At 40.2% G+C, this 22,553-nt stretch overlaps 1 protein-coding gene across 2 annotated transcripts in view; it reads right to left on the minus strand.

Moving 5' to 3' along the window:
- Nucleotides 1-1,650: 1,650 nt before the first annotated feature.
- The window catches only part of PTPRB (protein tyrosine phosphatase receptor type B), a 58,834-nt gene continuing 37,931 nt past the window's right edge, over nt 1,651-22,553 (minus strand). The window contains exons 15-34 of one of the 2 annotated variants that reach the window (XM_062491197.1): nt 21,978-22,247; nt 21,057-21,320; nt 19,957-20,220; nt 19,300-19,581; nt 17,873-18,151; nt 15,845-15,994; nt 14,395-14,638; nt 13,126-13,232; nt 12,509-12,608; nt 10,973-11,056; nt 10,851-10,868; nt 10,665-10,746; nt 10,123-10,213; nt 8,912-8,988; nt 7,969-8,103; nt 6,797-6,919; nt 6,434-6,597; nt 5,203-5,338; nt 2,690-2,810; nt 1,651-1,673 (exon numbers count right to left, since the gene is read on the minus strand). In XM_062491197.1, coding sequence (XP_062347181.1) covers nt 1,651-1,673; nt 2,690-2,810; nt 5,203-5,338; nt 6,434-6,597; nt 6,797-6,919; nt 7,969-8,103; nt 8,912-8,988; nt 10,123-10,213; nt 10,665-10,746; nt 10,851-10,868; nt 10,973-11,056; nt 12,509-12,608; nt 13,126-13,232; nt 14,395-14,638; nt 15,845-15,994; nt 17,873-18,151; nt 19,300-19,581; nt 19,957-20,220; nt 21,057-21,320; nt 21,978-22,247 — 3,014 coding nt within the window. Of the gene's footprint in view, nt 1,674-1,837; nt 1,870-2,689; nt 2,811-5,202; nt 5,339-6,433; nt 6,598-6,796; nt 6,920-7,968; nt 8,104-8,911; nt 8,989-10,122; nt 10,214-10,664; nt 10,747-10,850; nt 10,869-10,972; nt 11,057-12,508; nt 12,609-13,125; nt 13,233-14,394; nt 14,639-15,844; nt 15,995-17,872; nt 18,152-19,299; nt 19,582-19,956; nt 20,221-21,056; nt 21,321-21,977; nt 22,248-22,553 lie in introns of those variants that run through there. The other variant, XM_062491196.1, reaches the window with a different exon arrangement.

Genomic DNA, 22,553 nt, shown 5'->3' on the forward strand with positions numbered 1-22,553 from the left:
TGTGCACAGTTCTCCTGTGCCACAGGAGTTCCTCAGTTAGGCACTTACCTAGCTACTTACTGATCCTCAGAAGGCCTTCAGAAATATTTATTTTTCTCCAAAACAGAAGTGGAATTTAGGCACTTGCCTTCAGCAACAAGCTGTTTTCTTTAGGAAAAGTATGGGTAGACACATGAAAGAAGAATTATGAACTCCTTTTCATGATGGAGAAGAACTGTGTACTGTCTCTTCACTATTTGTTTGAGGAGCAATTTATAAAGACAGTAATAACTGAACAGAGTGTTGAGACTCTTGAATGAGAAGCCTCTCTGCAGAGGAGAGAGAGGCTGTGCATAATCCACTTGGCTGGGCAAGATACCTGGTAAGTGCTCTTTGATTGTACTTCTTGCTAATCACCACAGTTTTCAGTAATGAGTCCCTGCCTGAGGGCATGGGGGTTGGAACTAGATGATCTTTAATGTCTCTTCCAACCCAAAACATTTGATGATTCTATGATCAGCACAGTCCTGCTAGCCTATATTCCCTGATGAGCCTTTTTCCATTCCAACTGCCCCTGTGGTGCAGGGTAACATTCTAGTGGAGAATTCTTTCTATGAAGACATTCTGAGGCCAAACTGTCCCTTTGTGAAAGCAAGTGGCATTTGAAAGATACCAACACTTGGGGAAAAGGCTTAAGGCCAGTCGTGTAAACTGTGGGATATATAGCTTTATATATCTTTGTTCCAATATGTTTGCAATCTCTGTACTTCTTTGGCTGTCATGGTACATCATTGTTCTATGGAAGTTTCTAGACTTCATAGCCTCACAGGTCTGTGAACACAAGTGTCAGAGGTGTTTCCTTGAGCATCTTTCTTAATTAAAACTATACACATGTGGAAGTGCACAGGCATAAATTGCAGTCTAATTCTGCTCTCTTAAACCAGTGTAAAGAAATCATTATGTAACCTGTCTCCCTCACCTGTATGTGGTGGGAGAAAGGTCTGCTAGACTTCACTGCAGCATATGTTGTTTGATATTTTTCTACTATGTCACACTAGACTGAAACAGCTGCTTCTAGTGAGGTGAACCTTGTTTTGCTCGGTTGTTAATGAGTTCTATACAAAGGGATGCCACTGTGGTATGGGTGACTCCCATTTTTGTGAGATGAAAAGCGGTAAGTTTAAAGTGTAGAGTAGTATTGTAATTCCTACACAGGATTACTGTTGCCTTGCTTAATAGTAGCTTATTTCATCCCACAAACATAGAAATATTTTTTAAAAATGAGGTTCTCCATATAGGACTTTTCCCGTGTCGTGCCAATAGAGCCCCAAATGCAGCAGTCCTGTTAGCCATACAATTTAAATAGTTTATGTAGAACAGTTTATAAAAACTGTGATAAGAAAAAATAGTATTATCTGAAGCATAATATTAATATAAACAATATAGAAAAAATACATATTTACATAATGCCAAAATACAATTATATACATTAATATCTATTAAATTTAAATTATATATCTTAAAAAAAAAATCACCAGACCAATAAATTATACACAATCTCAACCAAAAGGTCTGGCACCTTTCTGGTGCATGAAATACATACATAAAAAAAAGCCAAAACAAAACTCCTGGTTAACAAATGTGTTCACAAAAGCAGATATCTTAACATTCTTAGTGCCTTGAATAAACAGCATCTGAAAGCAAGGAAAACTGAGATTAGAAAAAGTAAACCAACAGAGATTTCAGCAGTGATCTGAGTGGTGGCTGTGTGGCAGCAGCACTGGCTGGTGACTGATGAAACAGCTAGAGATCAGATCACACCTCTGCTTGGACTCTCAATGTGTGGAACCCGGATATTTCAGTTCCTGGACTCCTCCAAGCCTATTCTACCTGTTAATGACAACTCTGATTTCTAGAGGCTAGATCAAGAAAATTATTTTGATGCATTATAATATAATCCTAATTCCTAATGTTGAAATTTGTGGAGCTACTGAGATCCTTCAGTCTCGACCCTAAAAATTTCTGCATCCCTTAAGAATCAGCTTTACCAAGGCATAAGATCATCACTGCTTACAGCTTCTCCACATTGGTCCTCTGGTCATGGGTACAGGAGGTGAAGGCCAGTGCTACTGCTAGGTTTGCTACTCCTGAAACTCTAATCAGCAAGGGACTGGATACAGACTAGGAAAAGAAGCCTACAAGGACAGGGAGTATGGGGAGACAGAAAGAACACAGCCTAGGTTGCCTATATTTACCAGTCAAGGCAGATGGGAAGTTTCCCAAGGCTGCCTATATGGTCAACAGCAGATGAAGGTGATGCAGACAGAAATCAAACACCGTGAATGAAACAGAAGAGCCCAGTGAGTGCTGTTGGTGGCCTCAGTTGCTTATGGATGGTGCAAAGACTTGTGAGGTAAAACTAACCATCATGATAGGGAAAGGGGTTCAGTTCCCTTGACAGCATAGGAATCATGAAGTGTGAGGCAGCGAGAGCATAAAGGTAAGGCAGGAGCGGGAAGTGATGTTATAATGACTACTAACAGAGAAAATAAAGACACAACTGCAAGAATGGAAAGAGCAGAGGGAACAAATGAAGGTCCAGGAAGTAAAGAAATATCAATGGTTAAGGATAGCACAATTCCCCCTCAATTACACTGTCAGTGAGCTACTACATTTGAAACATTTTATAATTTGATAAACTTGCAGTTACCTCTGTGATACTCTGGATTCACATTTTCGTATATTGGAAATAAGGGATTTTCTTGCTCACTGCGAAGTTTTCTGGCTCTTAACACGTCTCTCACACATTGATGTAGATACACATATTGACACTGCAAAAAATTTCTTTTTAAGACACTGAGAAATTTTGCAATTTAATTTTCTGTACTGTGAAAAATCATTGCAAGCTAACTTCCTCACAAAATCAAGGGTGACGGTAAGAATTAAAATATCATTCTTAAATTAATCTCCTTTTCACACTAGTAATATAGTAAACTTCTGTGATCACCTCCCTTTAGAAATAATACCAGAAAAATATAAATAAATACATTATGTTTTGACAGATCATGCCATTAGTAAAAGCTATAGCAACTGTAAAGTTCATGTGGTGCTATGTTGGATAGCTACTACATCTGAATGCTTTGGTATAAAGTATATGTAGAAGAATTAATATGAACAGGGCAGCATGACAAACGATTTCCTGAATTTTCTTTTTGTTCTGAAAATAAATATTTTTCCACAGAGTTTTTATAATAACATATAAATATTGCAGACAACCATGAGAAACCCAAGTCTGAAAAAATCAGAAAAATCTCTGAAAAAACTATTTTTTGATCCAGCATAAGTTCTAAGATTGTCACTCATTATGCAGAAGATGACAGTCTTTTCTGAAGAGTGTCTTTCATAAAATGGAGCTAAGATGACATTCACAACCAAAGGGTTAGCATGTTATTGACTATTGACTACTCACCAAACTGTCTTGACATAATAGATTATTAAACTTCCATGCTTTGCTCTTCTTTGTGGTTTATAATATGAGTCTTTATAATATTTTGATTAGTGTAACATGGTACCTAAAAGTCAGGCTAAGTATGTTTATATATATCAAGGCATACCTTTTAACATTATCTCAAAAACATAATTTCTCCAATGTATGTATTTTCTCCCCTCACATCTTCGGCCATTGCTCTGTGTCTTTTTTTCAGTGATCTGGCTCTGGGAAAGTGAGGATATCTGCCTTTATGCACATGCAGCTGCTTTCTCTGTGGAGCAGAACCCTGCACCCCACCCACCAATGTGATGGAAAGTTGGCCAAGCATGGAGGCTTTCATTGGCAAAGACCATTTTTGACTGGAATGGTTACAGCTGCTGTAGCACGCTGCCTTTTGAGCTGATGCACAGTCTTCCCTTGCATGTCTCCACCTGCAGTCCCTTGTCTTAAACAATGTTGAGCCAAGTCTGAAGCAGGGGCATTGTTTCGTTGCTGTTTTTCTGTGACTGAATATTATCAAGTATGATGGTACTGTGGCCTTTGACTTGTGTGTGGATCTGGCTGCCTTTTGACTTAGATGCCATGTCAAGCTCATGCCAAAAGTAGGTTTTGTATGATGCAACTTTAATTGTCTGTAAATCAAATTTAGGCTCTTGAGGTAGTAGCCTTTTAATTCCAACTAGGGAAAAAGTGCCACTCTCCTGAGGTGTCTGTCTGACATTGCAGGCTATGGATGATGGGAATGTAGGAGGATCTGTCTCTAAAGATGCACAGACCAGGCTGGGAATGTGTCTCCCCTTCAATGGAAGATTTTCTGGGATTAAGATATTTCCAGGAACCCCTTTGTTTTGTGTTCCCAGCTGAGCCTCTCTTTATGCCCATATGAGACTTTTACATCTATCAGAAAATGCTGCCACTGACATATTGGTTTCCAAATTGCAGCAAAGAACTCCATTAGTATCAAGCTACAGGCAGACCCATCAAACTTGTTTTCATTCTTCTAATAATGGTTCACAGGGAGAATGCAAAGACTACCTCCACAACACACCTTTATTAAATCAGCTCCTAAGTGTTTAGCTCCTATCTGTACAACATCATTTTTTTTCCATTTCAAAAGCACAGAAAGAAATACAGAACATTTACTTTTTCTGAACTTTGAGAATAAATGTACTTGCTTTTCCATAGTATGTTAGGAGAATGCCAATCAACTTTTCAAAATCATTTTAATAAAATGACAGAGCAGCTCAATAAAACATAACCTGCAAAGGCACAAGTTTACAGTGGCTAGAGTTTTAAAATTGCATACATCTAATTTTCTCTGTTCTAAATTCCTCTTTCCTTTTGTGTCAATCTACCTGTATGGTTTAGGCTTGTCTTCCAAACCCATCCCTGAAGGACCTATCTCCACTTAAAGCTCATTTACTGGACTCTGCAGTAAAGCAACAGTGTGCTGTTAAGCATCTGCTGCATAATGCTTCTGGGGTGATTGTGGGCCAGGGCAAAAAAAAGGAGAAATCTACAGAAGCATAACTGCCACTTGTTATGGTTTGGACCCTCTCTAAGAGAGCCAATGGAAAAAACCCTGAACTGGAAATTCTCACAGAGCTAAAATACATCTACCTAGTATTTCACAATGGAATAAGAGCAAAGTGCTTTAAGAGCCTTTAAGATGAGAGACTGATTATTATATACTGCAGCTGTTGTCGCTGCATAGCAGGCTATCCAAATCTTACCTCTGTCTGAACCATGTGAACACGGTGAAGCCTTAGATCATGTACTGCTGCATAAATGTCAACAGTGTCCTTCGAATCCAGCTGTTGAAGAATTCGGTCTAGTGCAATGAATGTGCCAGTCCTGCCAACACCAGCACTGGAAAAGAAAACAACCCAAGAGATTTAAAAGCAGATGGATCAAAGCGTTCACTATCTTCATGTGATACTTTTGTAAAGTTCTAATCTCCAGGGTGAGAAGCAAATTTTTAAAATGGCACCTTTGGGTATTTGTAACACTTTTGAATGGAATTTATTCAGGAAGGAGGAAAGGATAGTAATGGTAGAGGTATCTCTGCTACTGCCTGCACTGCTATCTGCTTTGGATTAACCCAGTCATCGAGATACACTGAAAGACTGCACCTGACTCTACCTTTGAAACTTCTTCCTTCCAGGGATGCAGCTGTGGGACACAGTAGACACCTGACATGCTGCAGCACATGCTGTACAGGCAGACACAGGCAGGCAAGATATGAGCCTCAGCCCATATAATGGTGGAGGAGTCAGATACTATAATCAGGTACTAGCAGTGATAGTGATATTTTCAGAAGATACAGCACCAACCACACTCTTTCTCTCTGAGTAGTGCTATACTCTGCTGCTACTGGCTAGTGGATAACAGATCAGGCAGTTCAATGTTGTCATTTTTAATGCAAGTGTAGGGCTGGACCACAGAACTGAGGGAAAACAGCCCTGTGACTGCCAGGGATGGAAAAAACAGAAGAGCATGAAAAGGCAGTAAGAAAAGGGAGTCTCAGTCAGAACAGGGGAAGGATGGATCTGTCAGCTAGTCTCAACATCCAACATATAATGCATAGTTAGATTCACACTGGATGTATCTTACCTTTTAAAACACACCTTTGTGATTCAAACATTAGGCCACAATAGCAGCACATGGGCAATTTAGGAATGCAAAAGCTTATGAGCAGTGGCAGCTGCTGACACTTTTGTGCTCTCCAGTGGTACCACAGAGACACAGTGGTTCCCTAAGAATAATCTTCAAGGCATCTCCAGGGTGAGGTTGTAGGTGAATGCACATGCCTTGGGAATACTGCTCTAACGTATTTGGAAACTTAAGATCATCAGCTATCTGTCAGATTCTGTGGCTGCCCATAGTCTAACAGGGACGATTTGGGATCTTTCCAAGGATAGACATAAGGGCTCTGTGCCATTGATCTTTTGCTGCTGCACATACCTGCAGTGTACAATACTTGGTCCAGTGTCTGGGGTCCTGTTGATGTAATCTCTTACAGTTCTGACAAACTGAATCAGGGACTGGGTAGTCTCTGGCACACCATGATCTGGCCATACAGTGTAGTGGAAGTGACGAATGAGTCTCGTTGAGTCAAGCTGCTCTTCCTGTTGGGATTCAAAAATGTGGGTCATCAGGACAAGAGAGAAAGGGATACATAAAACAGGTACTTTTAGAGAAAATGCTACAGCTTCCTCCAGAGGGGAGCCAGGCATGATGCAACTGTGGTACAGCAGAATAAACATTCCTAATTTAGCCTTGCGAGTGTTTTAAGCCAATTAACTGGGGAAAAAAAAGCGAACATACACTGCAGATTTTAAACTCTCGTATTGTCCACTCTGGGAGCACCGATTCAGACAGCATCTCAACAATCAGGTCTCCATAGTACAAGGAATCCTGGTCATGAGGCCAGTATTGATCACACTTTACCTACGAGGACACAAGGAAAGACAGATTTAGTGCTTGAAACAGCTATAAACTGTGCCTCCATCCTGCACTGGCAGAAGCAGACTTCAGATCTCTTGTGCCTGAAGATGAAGAAAGAAAGGCAGCAGCTGATTCAGAGAGAGATGTCACTCTCTGCCATGTCAACAAGCAGGGTCTGGCATGGGAACGGGTTAGCATGGGGGTATGAAGTGGAAGTTCTCATAATTTATTTGTGATCAGGGGAATGTGAAGCACTTCACAGATGTGATCCTATTTTCTGTGCCAACACTTCTCAAATCTCTGCTTGGATCAGAGCTATACCTCCAGTGCTCCTTCCTCACCTCTTACTGAGACATGGCAGTAGGATCTCATTTGGAACTAGTGAGATGCAGAAGGACACAGATACTATTCTGTGTCAGCTTTCACTCTTGCCTCAGTAAAAAATGGTAAGCTGAAAGGAACTGACCATATATGTGCCACTAGAGGATCACTACTTCAAGTTTGTTTAATCTTCTTACAGGTCTAGTCACTGTCTTACAAAGAGTACAGGATGTGGTCAAACCTGGGGAGGTATGCTGCTCCTGTACTCAGTAAGAGTGTAAAGTGCATGAGTGGTCTCTTTGCTAACTACATCAGGGCTTATATATCAGAGATAATTTGATGTATTTACTGATCAACATTTGCTTTCCAGAACTTGTATTTAGAGTAGAAGTTGACCAGAGTTGATATGATAAGCAGGCATTTTTTTGTTGGTGGCTGTCCTTCTGCATGCTGAAGAGAGTTGTCTAGTGAAAAAAGTCCTGGATTAGAGACCAGAAGCACTGAACTCTGTTCCTAATTCTAGCCTTGACATGCTGCATGATTTTGAGACAGTCTGTGCATCCTCATTTCACATCCTTAATCTGTCTCCAGTCTTTATATTGTACATTTTCTTTCATGCTGTATATCTCCTCGACTGGGGTTTTTTGGCTTTTGTGTGATACAAATAAAAAGCAAAAACTTTTAATAGATGTTAAAACAGACATTAATAATAAAGAAGAGTCACTGCTTACCCGGCCCTTCTCAACACACTGGGTTACCATGACAATATTGTGAACATTTTGCTCCCATGCCATCTTCCAGAACTCATCTTTGGTTCCAGGCAAAGGGCCCTGAGTTGCTATGTATTCCCTGCGGAAATTATTGCCCTGAAAATAAAGAGAACTCCATTAGTTTCTAAAAAGGAGCAAAAAGTATCTTCTAGCAACTGAAAAAGCCTTGGGGTTGCAGCCAGGGCTCTGCAGCAACCCTTGCTGGGACAACAGTTTTGAAAGCTAAATTGTTGCCTTGGACCTGGAAGCAAGTGACTGATTGGAACAGAGAGAAGGAAGAGACTGTGGCAGTATATCTAAATACTGTCCCTTTTGTGACAGCCAAGGCTTTCCACTGCTCTTTTGTGTTCAGCACAGTCTCAAGCAATTTTAAAAGTGCTAGGGGTTTTTGTTTTATTAATCATTTTTAATAAATTAGCTGAGTTCTGGCTTGAAATCTGGGTTGCTAAAGTCACTGCTAATATCAATCGTAACTCTTTGGCAAAGGACAATATTTTAATTTCAGCCAGTTTTATCACCCTGCAAGGTGCTGATGCTGTCAGGATGAGATACAGCTCCACAGTGAGGATGCCACCTGCAGTGATAGCTACAGTTGCTGTGGACACTGTATAAAATCAGCGACCTTTAAAAATATGTCCTTGGCCAATTAGACTTGCTATCTTACATAACTACAGGGATGCAAGAAAGTGTCCTTAAGTGCTGGGTAAATCACTCACAGTTAACTAAATGGTAGTCAGACACAGTCTTTCAGCACACCCACAAAATGACTTCTCAGTTTTTTAGCTCAAGTGTATCAAGGAAGGGGGAGGGGAGCCTCAACCATCCAGCTTTATATTCAGCTTTAGATGAAGGAAAAAATACCACTGGAAGGAGGACTGTAAAACACCACCCTTGAGTCACTTACTGGTATGTAGCTTGCATTAATGTAGTCTGAGCAAGGGTCATCATCCACATTGGAAAGCTTCACTCTTGATGTATCATCTAGCAAGAAATTGATTACAAGAGGCTTAGGGCTGGGTCTTGATTTTCAGTCCCTCTCGGCACTTACAGAAATGCATTTGTGAAAGGACTGCCAGTACTATTACAAGATTTTTTATGAAGAGCTAATTTATAAGGAATAACTGCTGGTTTTACTGCCTCTTTAATTCGTGAGTGCTGTGGAGTGTTCCAGAGACTGGGAGATAGATGGGTAAAAAGGAAGCAGTAAATATACTGAATTTCCTCTGCTGAGCTGCATAGGATTTGTTATGACAACAAAAGGGCCAAAATAGCATCCTCCTTTGATCCTAAGAGCAGTGTGCTGTACTGGAAAGCAGCACCCAGCTCTGCCCTTGAAAGAACAGTTGCACTTCAGTGATATTCTGAGCTAATGCTGAGCAGGCCAAACATCTTCTGTAGGTGAAAGGCCCTCTGTACAAAGACACATAGTGCCTGAGCTGCCAGGACAATGATTTGTGAGATAATGCCATGATGGATCTCAGTCAGGTATCACTGCTAGCATGAGCAGGCAGGACAAAGGAGAGGCTGTGCTGCAAGCACATGCCACATCCATTAGTGAGGATGTGGAGCAATGAGTTACGTGGTGCTCCTCCTCAATGGTCTACCTCCAAAATGACAGGTAGGAGATTAAAGGGGGAACCTCTCAACAACAGACAGGACTTGCCTGAGAAGAACAGAGTTAACTTGACACATGTGTCTCACCATGCAGAATCACACTAACTCTGCATTGCATTGTAGGTTTGCTGTGTACCCTGAAGAACAAAGATTTGGCAAGGCTGTCAAAGAGCATTGAATGGATGATACCCCATATGTAAAATACCCTGCTGTTATTTCTACTATCCTTATTATCACAGTGACTGAATGCCCCTAATAGCTGGAGCTTTTTCTCCCTGGACTGAATGCTAGTCATTACACCTCTAGTGTGAAATTAAATTACTGGTCTGTCTGAAGCCATTCAGGGCCATGCATCATTTGCCTCCTAGCACAAGAACTTGAGCTGGCAGAGATATTTCATCTCAGACGGAAAGGAGGGAAGGGATTTTCCACTAGGCTTGCTGAAAAAAGTGAAAAATAGCTGGTGTGATGCAATATTACACAACCAAAGCTAAAACTCACAGGGCAATATATTATTGTATCGATTTTTCCCTCTGTTCTCTGGCAGAAGTGCTATGTCACATGTCTGGTTTCGACCTACATCTTTCAAGTCCTGCAAAAAAGAAACAGGAATGAAATGTGAGGTAAAATAATTAAACGACAAGACAACACAAAGGGAAACAGTGTTCAGCAGATCTCAAGGGACATGGACAGAAAACACGTGGTTTAAAAAAACCAAAAAAAGTGAAATTACATAGGTAATCATACTGTTTAAAAGCAAGTGCATGGCTGGCAGGTACTTTCCATACTTTATGACACAAATGGGCCATACAAACAAATGCTCCCGATCTCAGCCAGACAGTTGTGAGGCAGAGGCTGCCAACCAGAAGATGCCAAATGAAGAGTTAGTTTCTGCATATGGACAAGTGGAGTTCAAATGAAATGGTCCACCTTATTTGGATTTGTGTGAATAAGACAAACAGGTCTTTCCAATACATTAATCAGTTGATTCAGTCATCCCACCCCTTCACAAGGCAACTCCTTTGCCTAGGTTAAGATCCCACCTCATACTCCTTGGACAGAAGATAGTTGGAGTCTGCTTGAAGTTTGGTGAAGTGTGCCTCAAAGTGACTGACTTTGATCGGACTGAAATATTCAACAGGAGGAAGAAAATCACAGGATGAATCACAGCCATAATATATCCAGTTGGTTACCAACAAGTTTTTAGGTATTAATTTTTTTCTTTTTACCTGGAAGTTTTCCGGTACCTGGAAATTATTTCAAAAGAAAAAGAAACACTTTATCAGTAAGTGATCAGATGAGTCTGTTCAACCCATAATGCCATGTTAAAAAAACAAACTTTTTGCATTACCCTTTTTGCCCCAAGTTCAAATGGACTGACAGTGGCCTGTCTCTGCGAATGTTCAGCCTTGTTGTAGGTCTCTCATGGCCATTGCTGGAACAAAAAGGAAGGTATTCTGTCATATCATTAAGTTTTGAAACTGGTAAGAGCTGGCAATGACATAACTTATACTTTTTTTTCCAGTTTACTGTTTTCCAGTGTGTTTCGATCTGATCCTGTGACATTGCTCTTAGCTGAGGCACAGAGTTTTCTTGTATTTTAGCTCAGGAATAGTGATGTGCAGTGTATGCATGGCACAGGTAGTAAGACATTTTTCTTGTTCTGAAACACTCGCAGCCTAGTCCATGATTAAGGAGGGTGCCCTATGCTAAGATGGACTCTAAATTGGTTGATTCTCTACATGTAGAGGAACATGTAGGTAGATTTTCAGAGCTGTAAAAGGTCTACGTCTTCCAGCACATCCATTCTGCAGACCTGCCCTATAGCAGATGCCCAAGTTCATGGCAGGTCTAAGTGGCAGAACCATAGCAGGCTTTGGGAAAGCCACAGAAGTGGTACTTACTTCACACAGCTAGTGCTGCCTTTCCATCTTTTTGCTGCCATCTCCTCCTTCAAGATACCTCCCTTAGAGAACACTTTCTCTTTTTGTGTGATGTGGGAAAACCATACCAGTATTATTGCCGTCCTGCTGGGTATATAACTTACAACAAAAAACCACATTCTATAATGAACTTTATCCATTTCGGCTAAAAGCTATGACTAGTCAGAACACAGGTTTTTTTTCAATCTGAAATTCTGGCATACGAAAAGTAAATTCAAAAACATATCAGGTTAATTTTGTATCAGTAAAAGAACTGAATTTCAGACTTGCAGTGCAAGTTCCCACGCACTGGAAATGTTGAGGTTTTTCTCTAATTTTAGAAACTACAAAGAATTTCACATCTCTCAGTCATGCAAAATAGTTTAAATGGATAAAGATTTTTTCAGTTGACTATTTTACTTTTTAAAAAGATATAAGTCCACTATTTAAGATTAATCTATATAGTGAAATATACAACTATAACTGACAAAAATGAGAAGTTTGAGCTAATATTTTGAACACTGAGGTAAAGCCACTTAGTATTTTTGAATTTAAATGGTAGTCTAAATAAACAGTTTCAAAAGCTTCCCATCTACAATGCAGATATAATTAATCAGACACTTCATTTTTTTGACAGAAGACATTTTTTCACAGAAGATAAATTTTTAATGATACACCATTTTTTATTCAGAACTATTCAGAGTCCAATTGCAAACTAAAAGTTGCAAGGATCCTCTACGACATAATTCTGACACCATTTGAATTAAGTATATATAGATTTCTTAATATACAAGTCATTAGTTGTATACTTAGTGTGTACAGAATTTGGGGGACATAGATTTTATCTGTTGAACAGTTCAGTGCATCCATCCAATTTTTAGCTATGCCTAATCAATTGTATTACTTAAATGAATATAATTTGACATGACTTCAATAACAGAGACTAATAAAGGGAGTCAGCTTACCCCACTTTCTGTCTGCAGACAAATAAAGCAGTAACAGCCACCAACATCACAATCAAAAATAAGCCAGCACTCACACCTTCAATAACTCCAAAGAGAGGCTCTAGAAACAAAACAGTGTATTTATATATCTTGAGTAAAGTATCAGAAGAATCAGAGAATCAATAACTTTCAGGAGATCTGTTACTATCAGCTGAAGAAAATGGCTAAATGCAAGGAAATGTAAGGCATTAAAACACTTAGCTAAAACCTGGCCTTGATTTTTCTGTGCTCATTTTTTCAAACCATTAAAGAAAATTTTTCACTCCTAGCCACAGTGAAAGAAAGCACAACTCCATTATATGGGAGAGGCTCTCTTGCAGTAAGAAGCTTTCTTGGTGAAAGCCCCACCAAGCATTTTTCCTTTTCTCTACTTTCAGCAGCTCTGTCAAACAGTGCTCTGAATTTTCCAGTAAAGGTAGATAAACCAAGGCTCCAGCTTCTTCTCAGAGCAGCCCTCAGGACATGCACAACAAACTTTGTTCCACTCCTTACAAACACTTCTAGACGCCAGAGTTCTAGATGTTTAAGCACAATATATAATCACATGGCACAGTCACTGATTGCAGCCTGAAACTAACCTGCCTCTGTAGTGATTGGTAAAGAGAAGAAGGTGTCTGCAAAGAGCGGTTTAGGAAGTTCCTTGGGGTCTTCACTGAAAAGCTGAGTAAAAGCTCGTATGCTGATTCTAAAAAAAAACAGTAAAAATGGCTTACCAGATGTTCAGAACCAACAGCAGAAAAGTAAAAACTCATTTGCCCCTTTGAAACAACTAAAACCTTTCCACTGACCACAGATAACTCCTAATACAGACACCTGAGTTAATGTCTTCAGCTTAATTAATAATACTGACCCCTGAGTTAAATTTGGGGGAAGCCCAACTAGTAGAAGTGGAGGACTCTGAGGTACCCTGGCAGAGGTAACAGATGGGGCTCTGACTGCTGGCACACAGCCTGACTGTGTCTGAAGGCAGGACTAGGAGAAGCTGCAGAGGACAGAGGACTCAGAAATGTTTCTCAGGGGGGACACATTTTCCCTTCACTTGGCTGAGCATGACTGTGCTAATGGATAAATGTTATAGCTCTCTTTGTTCTCCTGGTAACGTGGGTATTTCCCAGACTGAGGTTTTGGGAAACGTGCCCTAAGGAGAGCAAAGTATAGTAGGCTAACACTGTTTTAATGATGATGAAGAAGCTAAGAGGCACAATGGGCACTCCTTGGCATGTCCCTTCTGCCTTTTCAGTGAGCAGCTTGCAGATCTCTTGGGACAGTATTTGCCTGTGGGAGGGGTATCACTAAGCCACACTGGAGCTCATGTTTGGTCTCACAGACAAATTGCTGAGGCTAGTCTTGGCAGTCACCCTCTTCTACACTCTACAACTAACCTGGACCTAGCTCTGGAGCCTGAGGATGGCGCCACAGGAGAGAATGGCCTCCAATGCTTTTCTAGCCTGTTCCAAAAGAACAAGTGAAGTAGTTCTGCCAGACTGAACAAAGCATGCTTGCCTTCTTCTGTTAAGTACTCTTCTAACTTAGTGAATCACCTTTAGTCTTTCCGAACAAATGTTAAGCAGCAATAGGAGATCTTTCCATCAAGTGGAGGTAAATAAATAAGCTTATTCACTGCACAGAGTTTTGTGCATAATTAATCATATCATTCCTATGCCAGTGAATGATTGGTTCTTACCTATGGAACAGGGGCATGGAGAAAGCTTTCATAAATTTGCAGTGAAATACAAAGTACACTGTACAACACAGTTACTAATGTACAGAAGCTCAAGTAGATCAGGCACCCAGATGACACCTAGCCTAATAATGCAACAGGGCACAACTACCAATATAAGTCTAACCTATATGCAGTTCGAGGCTTTAGAGGTCCATCGCAGAATTTCTGGTAATCTGGATCACACTTTCCTCCCAAATCTTCCATTTCTCCTCCAAGCTTAATGTCAAAGGTTTTATAGTCACTGTCAGGGTTTTCAGCACAGCTACTGGCAAAATAATTTGTCTGGTAGATGCGTATAGAGTCGTTGTGTTTATACTCCAGATAGGAAGGTAATGGGTGCTGCTCATCAGGCTTTGGTCCTTCACTACCTGTCATGTGCAGAGAAAGACGTGAGGTTTAGATGCCACAGCCATTAATATGATGAGGTTTATAGGCTCAAGCACTTGACAGACATATTCTTATCCAATTTTCTATTTCTTGGAGGCTACCTCATGAATACAAAACTACAATGGTTAGGGTACCTTGTTTCTAGTACCAACCTTTCTATTATTTTTAAGACAGATTTCCCCACAAGTCCTCAGTGGAACTTTTACAGCAATAGGTATGCCCAAGTCGAATGCTATGACATTTTTTCCTGTGCTGTTGGTGGGAGTTTTTGTGATACAGATTCCTGGATCCTACTACTAGCTATTTCAAAAAGCAAGTAAAAAATCCCCCACACTGACAACTCTACTGCATATAGAGAAAAAAAAAAGTAGGAAATTACCAGGGTCCCCTGAATGTAAATTCACAGTACTGGATAAGAGACTCAGGCAAGGCTATGGCAATGAGTAGTCCCTTTCTCAAGGAACTTTACAGTTTGCCCAAACATGACAAAGCAGACAGTGGAAGTATTATCTGGTTTTATTTTTTCCTAAAGGCTGATGGACAGAAAGACTAAGAAACTTTCATAAGGGTCACAAAATATGTCCTGGTATGCCATTAAATAAAGCCACTTCTAAAATAAGATATAAATTGTTGAGAACTGTATCTGATTTTTCAGATACATGTCTCAACTATAGGTCAGCTGAAGAAAGTGAGGTTTACGTGCATGCCACAAGGACAATTTCTGTTCTGTTTTATAGGGCTGCATACAAAGAAATTATCTCCAGTTAGCAAACATGACCTGGCAGACCTGTGTCTCCTCAGCATGGCTTACTGAGACTCTCCAAAAGAGTTGCCTTTTAGTGTTCACACCTAACATTTAAACTACTTTTTGTGCACAGCAAGGCACAAATCTCTGTTCACTGGCAATGGCAATCAACATAAGTCTTCTACTACAGAAATTGTCTGAACATACGTAACAATGTAATCTAGAGTACAGAAGCTAAATACTACTTCTGTCTGAGCTCTGTGGTTGCTACAGACTTTCTGAGAATAGGACTGAGTTCCTACATCCTCATGCTAGGGAGGAAGCATAGATCCAAAACCTGTATGATGATGAGAAACCCCTTTGCTGTGAAGTGATAGGGATGTACTTCCCCATGTAAATTTTATTTGCTATAGAGAGAATAGCATTAAATCATGACACTTACCATCAGCCTCCCTCACAACCACAGTAAAGTACTTCACAGCTCCATTAGTATCACTGAACCAGCTGCAGTTAAAAGTAAAGTTGATGGAGGATTTGGTAATCAGCACCTCTTTTTTGTTCACTCGTATATCTGGAGGTGGCTGAGGAGGACCTGAGTAATTAAATAAATAAAAAATAAATACAAAATAGAAAGCATTACCTATGGACTTCCTATGAGCTCGACCTAGTAAGGAAAATGCAATTTGTAATAAATCTTGGTTGCCTGGACCCAAGCCTCTGATTCTACTCTCTTTGCAGTCAAGAAAGTATCTTCACCTCCCACAGTGAAACTGCCAAAAGACAAAACAAGCCAGCAATGTGTTCACCATAATAAGAGTGACACCTCCTCAGTAGGAATTCCTGCAGAAGCCTACATGGAAATGCATTAAAGTTGTGTCAAGCCTATGAAAACAGAAATTGTAGCTGCTAAAAACAACACAGGTTTAAGCAATTTGGAGGCCACTTAACACACTCAGTACAGAAGCTACATATTTTAAGCATCTGTATTTCTGCTTTCTTTTCCAGAGAAACAGCCAGGGTTAGGCAGACACAGTATTCAACTTCAGAGTACCATATTCTAGACTGACAGAATTTCCATAGGAAATGTTATTTGTATGATACAAAACTATACCTTGAGCAATGACACAGTGGAAGTAAACTGGAAAGTGAAGTATGCAGGGAAGAAAGTGCAGAAAGGTCACAATTTTAAGGATCTACATTGCTGATTCTTCTAAAAATCTGTAGTACTGAAACTATATTGCACATGTGGGAAACATAAAAAACCGTAAGCAGGTGGCTAAATTTCAAAAGCTTTTAGAATGCAAAAAATTCATACATATATATATATGCTTTTTAGCTAAGCCTCTTATATCTACAAAAACTAACTGCAATTTTTTGTGTTCCCTTAAGGTACGGTGTCCAGGGTTGGGGAGAGCAGCAGTGTTCAAAACACGTAAGTGACAATAAACAAACATGAACATAAACCAAGTAAGAATAAACATGATCAGCAAACTTTCAAATAGGACTCAGTCTCACTTCTTGTGACATGAATAACAAGGTCTTATATGTTGATCTGTAGTATTCTGTGTGGCAGACGAAGGAGATTAAAAGGAAACTGAGGGACAAAGGAGAGGGTGGGCTGGTGACTGACCTCTAGTTTAGCATAACAGCTCCCAAAGCAAGTACAATTTTTATGATCTAGCATTTCACGCAAATGTGTTTTTTAATAGACAGCTACAGAGTCATCCCTCAGTATAGGCTTCCTGGCCATCCTCTCATTTTTGAGAAGTTTAGCCCTGGAACAGTTCGGGCCTCTGCACTGTGGTGTGCCACTGAATCCTGAGGTAGTGCAAAATCTGGGGCAACTCTAGGGTCAGCAATGGCAGGCTGTTGACTGCGGTGATGCCTGGCAGTGCAGAGGTACCAGCAGATGCTACTGATACGCTCCACTCAGTAGCCTATGGGTAGAGAAACTGAAGAATCTGTTTCAAAGCATATGCTATAGAAATCTGGAACCTCCCTCAGGGAAAAGTCCTAGAAGTAATTTGGTCAGGCAGCACCTCAGGAGAGTCTATAGAAGCCAAAAGAGAATGTAGTAATACAATCCAATGTCCTAATTGATGGTAATTTGTGCTGAGGATGGCTACCATCTATGAGGGGAAACAGGCACATACAAAAAAGAAAGCCAAGCAGTGAGCATGAAGACAACTGAGGGCATGTGATGATGAGGACAAGGTATTTATGTTTCTCAGGCTATATTTCATGAATGAGCCAAATAATTTGGTCTGGTAATGTAATAAGAGGCAATATAGTCAAAATCCTGCATTGTCTGGCACAACAGGGTCCAAAGGATGGGCTCAGTCCATTTTGGCCACCACTCCACACATTGGCAATTGTGGAGTTAAGAATTCCTTTTACTGTCTAACCAACATGAGCAATTGCTTATTGCTGCTCAGCGTCTATCTTCAGGGAAACTCTGAATTCCACTTACGATCAATCATTGTGATGGTGCTGTCTTCAACCACTTCACTCGTCATGTCTGCAGAATGAACCTTGATGGACACCAGGTATCGCTTGTGGGGAACAAGGGTCATAATATTAAGTAGAGATTTGTCTTTTTCTATCCTTTTAGAAAATTCCACTTCACGAGTGTCCATTTTCTTGCACTCGACGCTATACCCATCAAAGTCAGAATCGGGAGGAGTCCAGGAACACGCGATGGCAGTAGAGGTTTGGGGCCGACAGTGAAGGCTTTGTATCTTGTCTGGTTCTAGAGAAATGTTGAGAAGTTGAAGCTTGGTGGGAAAAGGGACAGGTGTCATACATTCTGCTCACACGACAGCTCCTAGATTCTGCACCAAACATCAGATCAGAGCAGGAAGCTGGGAGTCAGAATTCCCAGCTATCCTGCAAATGTGTGCTGCCTGATTATTATGTAAGGCTGTCTGAATCATTTTAGCCACCTGAAATCAGATCTAGTGACATCTGCCCCACCAGCATTGTGAAGATCCAGTAATTAATTGTGAAAACATGGAAAAAACTCCTCCTTGATGAAGTCTTAACATAAACAGCAACACCACAAAGAAATGGATTTCTAGAAAGTTGTTACAACTCATTTGGAGGTTCCATGTGGTCACTTAGTCAATATTGACACTGTCTCCTCATGACTGATCGGGTTTCCTAGGCAGCATGTGATGTGTCCATATTGTTAAAACATAACACAGAAATATGCTTCATCCATGTAATATGGGAGAACTATTTATATCATGTAACATATAAGGATTTCACCTTCAAATGGCAGGCTACACTTATGTGATTAACTACAGGTGAAATTTTAATTATTATGCCGTATTAAAGAGCTATGTAGCTTCAAACACAGATCTCAATTTAGAGCCGAACCCCACCCCAAATGACATGAGGATTTGCCACGACTCAGTTATTTTTACAATTTCATGTCACTTTTTCAAATCTCTAGCAAGTGAGGTTCCTAGAGGTGAAACAGATTCACAGACATGGGCAGAAACACAGAGCAGTGAAACACTGATTCCAGTTTCAAATCTACTACAGCACAGTTTCTTTCATCCTTCCTGTCTTATCATTCAGAAACATGATTATTTCAATATACTACCATCAGAGAAGTATGGATATTCAGCCTTATTTTACCCCTGAAACTGATTGATTCAGGCTCTGCAACCAAACAGCTTGACTCTGGATGTGAAGATTATAAATGTATGTCCATTATCAGCCTTTAAACAGCTGACCTTGCACACAGCAAGGGCTTAGAATCTAGCTTAATTCATCACTGTCATTCATGTATTTATTAATGGAAATTACTGATTGCATAAGGAATTGGTAATATTTCACAGTTTTGCTTCTTCTTCAGCTGAGTGTTAGGGTGCAATGGAAATTTTTACTTACTTGTTCTCACACTTGCAGACTGTGACTGACTGTATGTCTTCCAGCTGTCACCACTGACAGTTCTGACACTGAACTCATACAGTCTTCCTGGTCGCAGGCCATAGATGATGCGTACTTTAGATTTGCTGCTGCTGTAGGGATTGAATACTGTGAGGGGATCCTTTGGAAGCCACTGCACCTCAAAATCATCATAGTCTGTCCAGTCTGGAGGACCCAGCCAAGTGATTGATAAAGAAGTGTTTGCAACATCAGTAAACGACACAGTGTTAGGAGGGCTGGGTGCTATGCAGAAAGTGGGGGGGAAAAGGAGAGAAGAAAAAAGAGATTCTTAACAAATTTTTAAACAAGACAAAATGAAACATGCACTATTTTCTTCATGCATCTCAAAGTAGTTTGTATTATCTTGTATGCACAGCCAGTTACTGCACCTGTGCTGATGATGGTAACTTTCACAGTTGCAACATATTCCTGAGCCTTTGAAAGAGAAACAGTGCTGACTGCTTTTCTTTCACATTCTATTGGTTTAATGTACTTAAGGTTATCTTTCATTTTTGTACCTTCAATGACTCTTAAAATAAATCCTCCCTCAGAATAAGTCTGTTGCATAGTTGTGGACTAACGAATTCAAACAGATGGGACTAAGAAAAAATCCCATACCTGTTCTTCCTTCAGCATTTGCTGTGTTGGTCAGGTCACCACTGTGAGTCACCACAACCAAAGTGTACTTTCTGCCAGGAATGAGCCCCTGGCAATGCCACTCTTCCAGGTGTTTGCTTTGCTCAGTTTCTTTCTGTGTGCCATTTGGGTTATAAAGATTCAGCTCATAGAAGTCAACATCTCCTGCTGCTGGACCCCATGTGAACCACAGACTGTCTGTCATGTTTCGGTTGGATGCCTTGAGACCAACAACTGGGGCGGGTACTGAAAAAAGAAGGAATTAGTATTACTTTATGTAGAATATCCTTTGGGTGAGAAGAAGCAAAAAGATCAAGCAGACCTTATACTTGTCCTGTCATGATAGTAATTTTATAAACTAGACAGCCACTACAGCTGGCTGAAAAGCAGAAAGCATATCTTAGTAGCTTCCTTTATTATTTTGAACTGCCACTGTTACCAAAAGAGGTGGCAGTGTTTATAACGGATAGTTTTGAAAATGTTAAGCAGCTTTTTCCTAGTCAGTATTTGGAAACACCCATTTCTGAGGTAGCTGAAGAAAGTGCACCATCGTGCAGATGTAGTCCCACAGATGGGTTCCTATATGGTGCCCCAGGGGAATAAAGAAAGGTTTCACAACAGCAGAGCTGCTAGAGCTGCTTAGAAAACTGCTTCCCACATGCGGCTGAACAAACACAGAGCTGCAGCCAGAGCTCCCCATGGGAAACAAGTTTTATTTTACTGGTAGACACTCTATCCCATAACCCTACTTGCTTTGCCTGTTTGCCTTTTCCACTCAGGCCATTATTGCTTTTAGGATGGGAGACAGCCATTTTCCTGCTTAAGGAGCACACACTGGGATGCCTTTCTTCTGACATGAGCTCCTTGGAAGTGTTGTAGGTTTTCTAACTTCATTTTTCCTGCTGTAACTACATCATTCAAAATTTATCTTTTTATATAACTAATGCCTTTTTGTATTACAGCCAATTTTGATACTTTTAATAGTTGCTCTAATCTAGTATGAGCATCAGACTCAAAGCAGCTCACTGGTGTCCCCCCTGAGCACCACACTGGAGACAGATGGTTTTCTTAGATGTTCTTGCCTGTTCTTCCATAGACAGATGACTCATTAGTGAGGTCTCCACTGTGTGTAACAATCACCATTCGATACATCCTGCCTTGACGCAGGTTCTGGAAGGAACACTGCTGGAGATGCTGCTCTCCCGAAATCCTGTCATGAAGGGACTTGTCTGGATTGTATAGGAAGATGTCATATGAATCAAGCTCCCCTTGAGAGGTGGTCCAGCTGAAGGACAGTCGGTCAGTGGTGTTCTCTGTGACTTTCAGATTTGTAACAGCTGCTGGAACTGAAAAGAAGGATAAATGTAAGAGTAATTATCAGAGTCTAGGCACTAAGCTGAGCCTTTAATAAACTCATGGCTGTAACACATTTCAATTAAACCACAAGTAGCTAAGTAATATCAACAGCAACTGTCAGAAACAAGAGGAAAGCATTTATGAAATTCCACCGAGTCTCTCCAATACAATATTTTTATTTCCCAGAAGGCCTGATTCCCTGTCTAGACCGTGCTCAAACAGAACTATCCACTAGCTTCTACAAGGAGCTTTAAATCAGTAAAGACTGCAAGCAAGACTTGCCTTGAGTTCAGAAGTGTGTATTCACATCAAATCCTGCACTAAGAACCTTGAGATTGTGAATTAAAAACTTGATGACAATAAACCATTCAGCTATTGCCACAAAAGAGGGAAGCATTCGGCACTTTGGTTTAATACCCTTATAATGAACCATGGTCACATTATTATTATATATGTATATAATTATTAATTAATATATTATTATTATGTATATGATTCATATACAAAGCATGTATCAGGAAAAATTATGCATAAACATCCAGAGTCTGTACCTTATTAGAATCTTTGCAGAATCAAGATATACAGGTGGTTCATGTATTTTAATGATATCTGAGGGAAGTATAAGCAAACCAAGATGTTCTGATTACCTGTTCGGCCAACAGTTTCTGCACGCTTACTGAAGAGTCCACCACTGACTGTCAAAACTTGTATCTTATACTTCTTGCCAGCTAGTAAATCTTCAAATTTGTGCTGTTTGGATGTAGCTGGCTCTGACTTGTTACTCAGGAGGATTCCTTGCTCATTCAAGAGCAGAATGTCATATCTTTCGGCTACACCAGAAGCTTTCTGCCAGGTTACTAATAAGGAATGACTGCTGTAAGAATGATGGGCTAATAATTCCTGGACAGAGGCTGGAACTGGAAGTAACAATTAAAGGCAGGATATTACCAGGTGAAATAAAGACCATTCAATACACAAATCTGAATAAAGTAATTAACAGAATACAACTTTCAATCAAGAACTTCACTTGTGGGAAAATAAATGTCTATTCATATGTCATGCAAACAAATAATTCCTAGACATAAATACAAACAGATAAAATTACAGAGCATCACGGATATCTGAACCAGGAATGGAGAAGCAACAGATATAAACAGTCTATCATGAAAAGATGGAGAAGGAGAGTAAAATGAACTGACTGAAACAGTTAAGAAAGGAATACG

This window comes from Cinclus cinclus, chromosome 4 (genome assembly GCF_963662255.1).
Source record: "Cinclus cinclus chromosome 4, bCinCin1.1, whole genome shotgun sequence".
Taxonomy (NCBI): domain Eukaryota; kingdom Metazoa; phylum Chordata; class Aves; order Passeriformes; family Cinclidae; genus Cinclus; species Cinclus cinclus.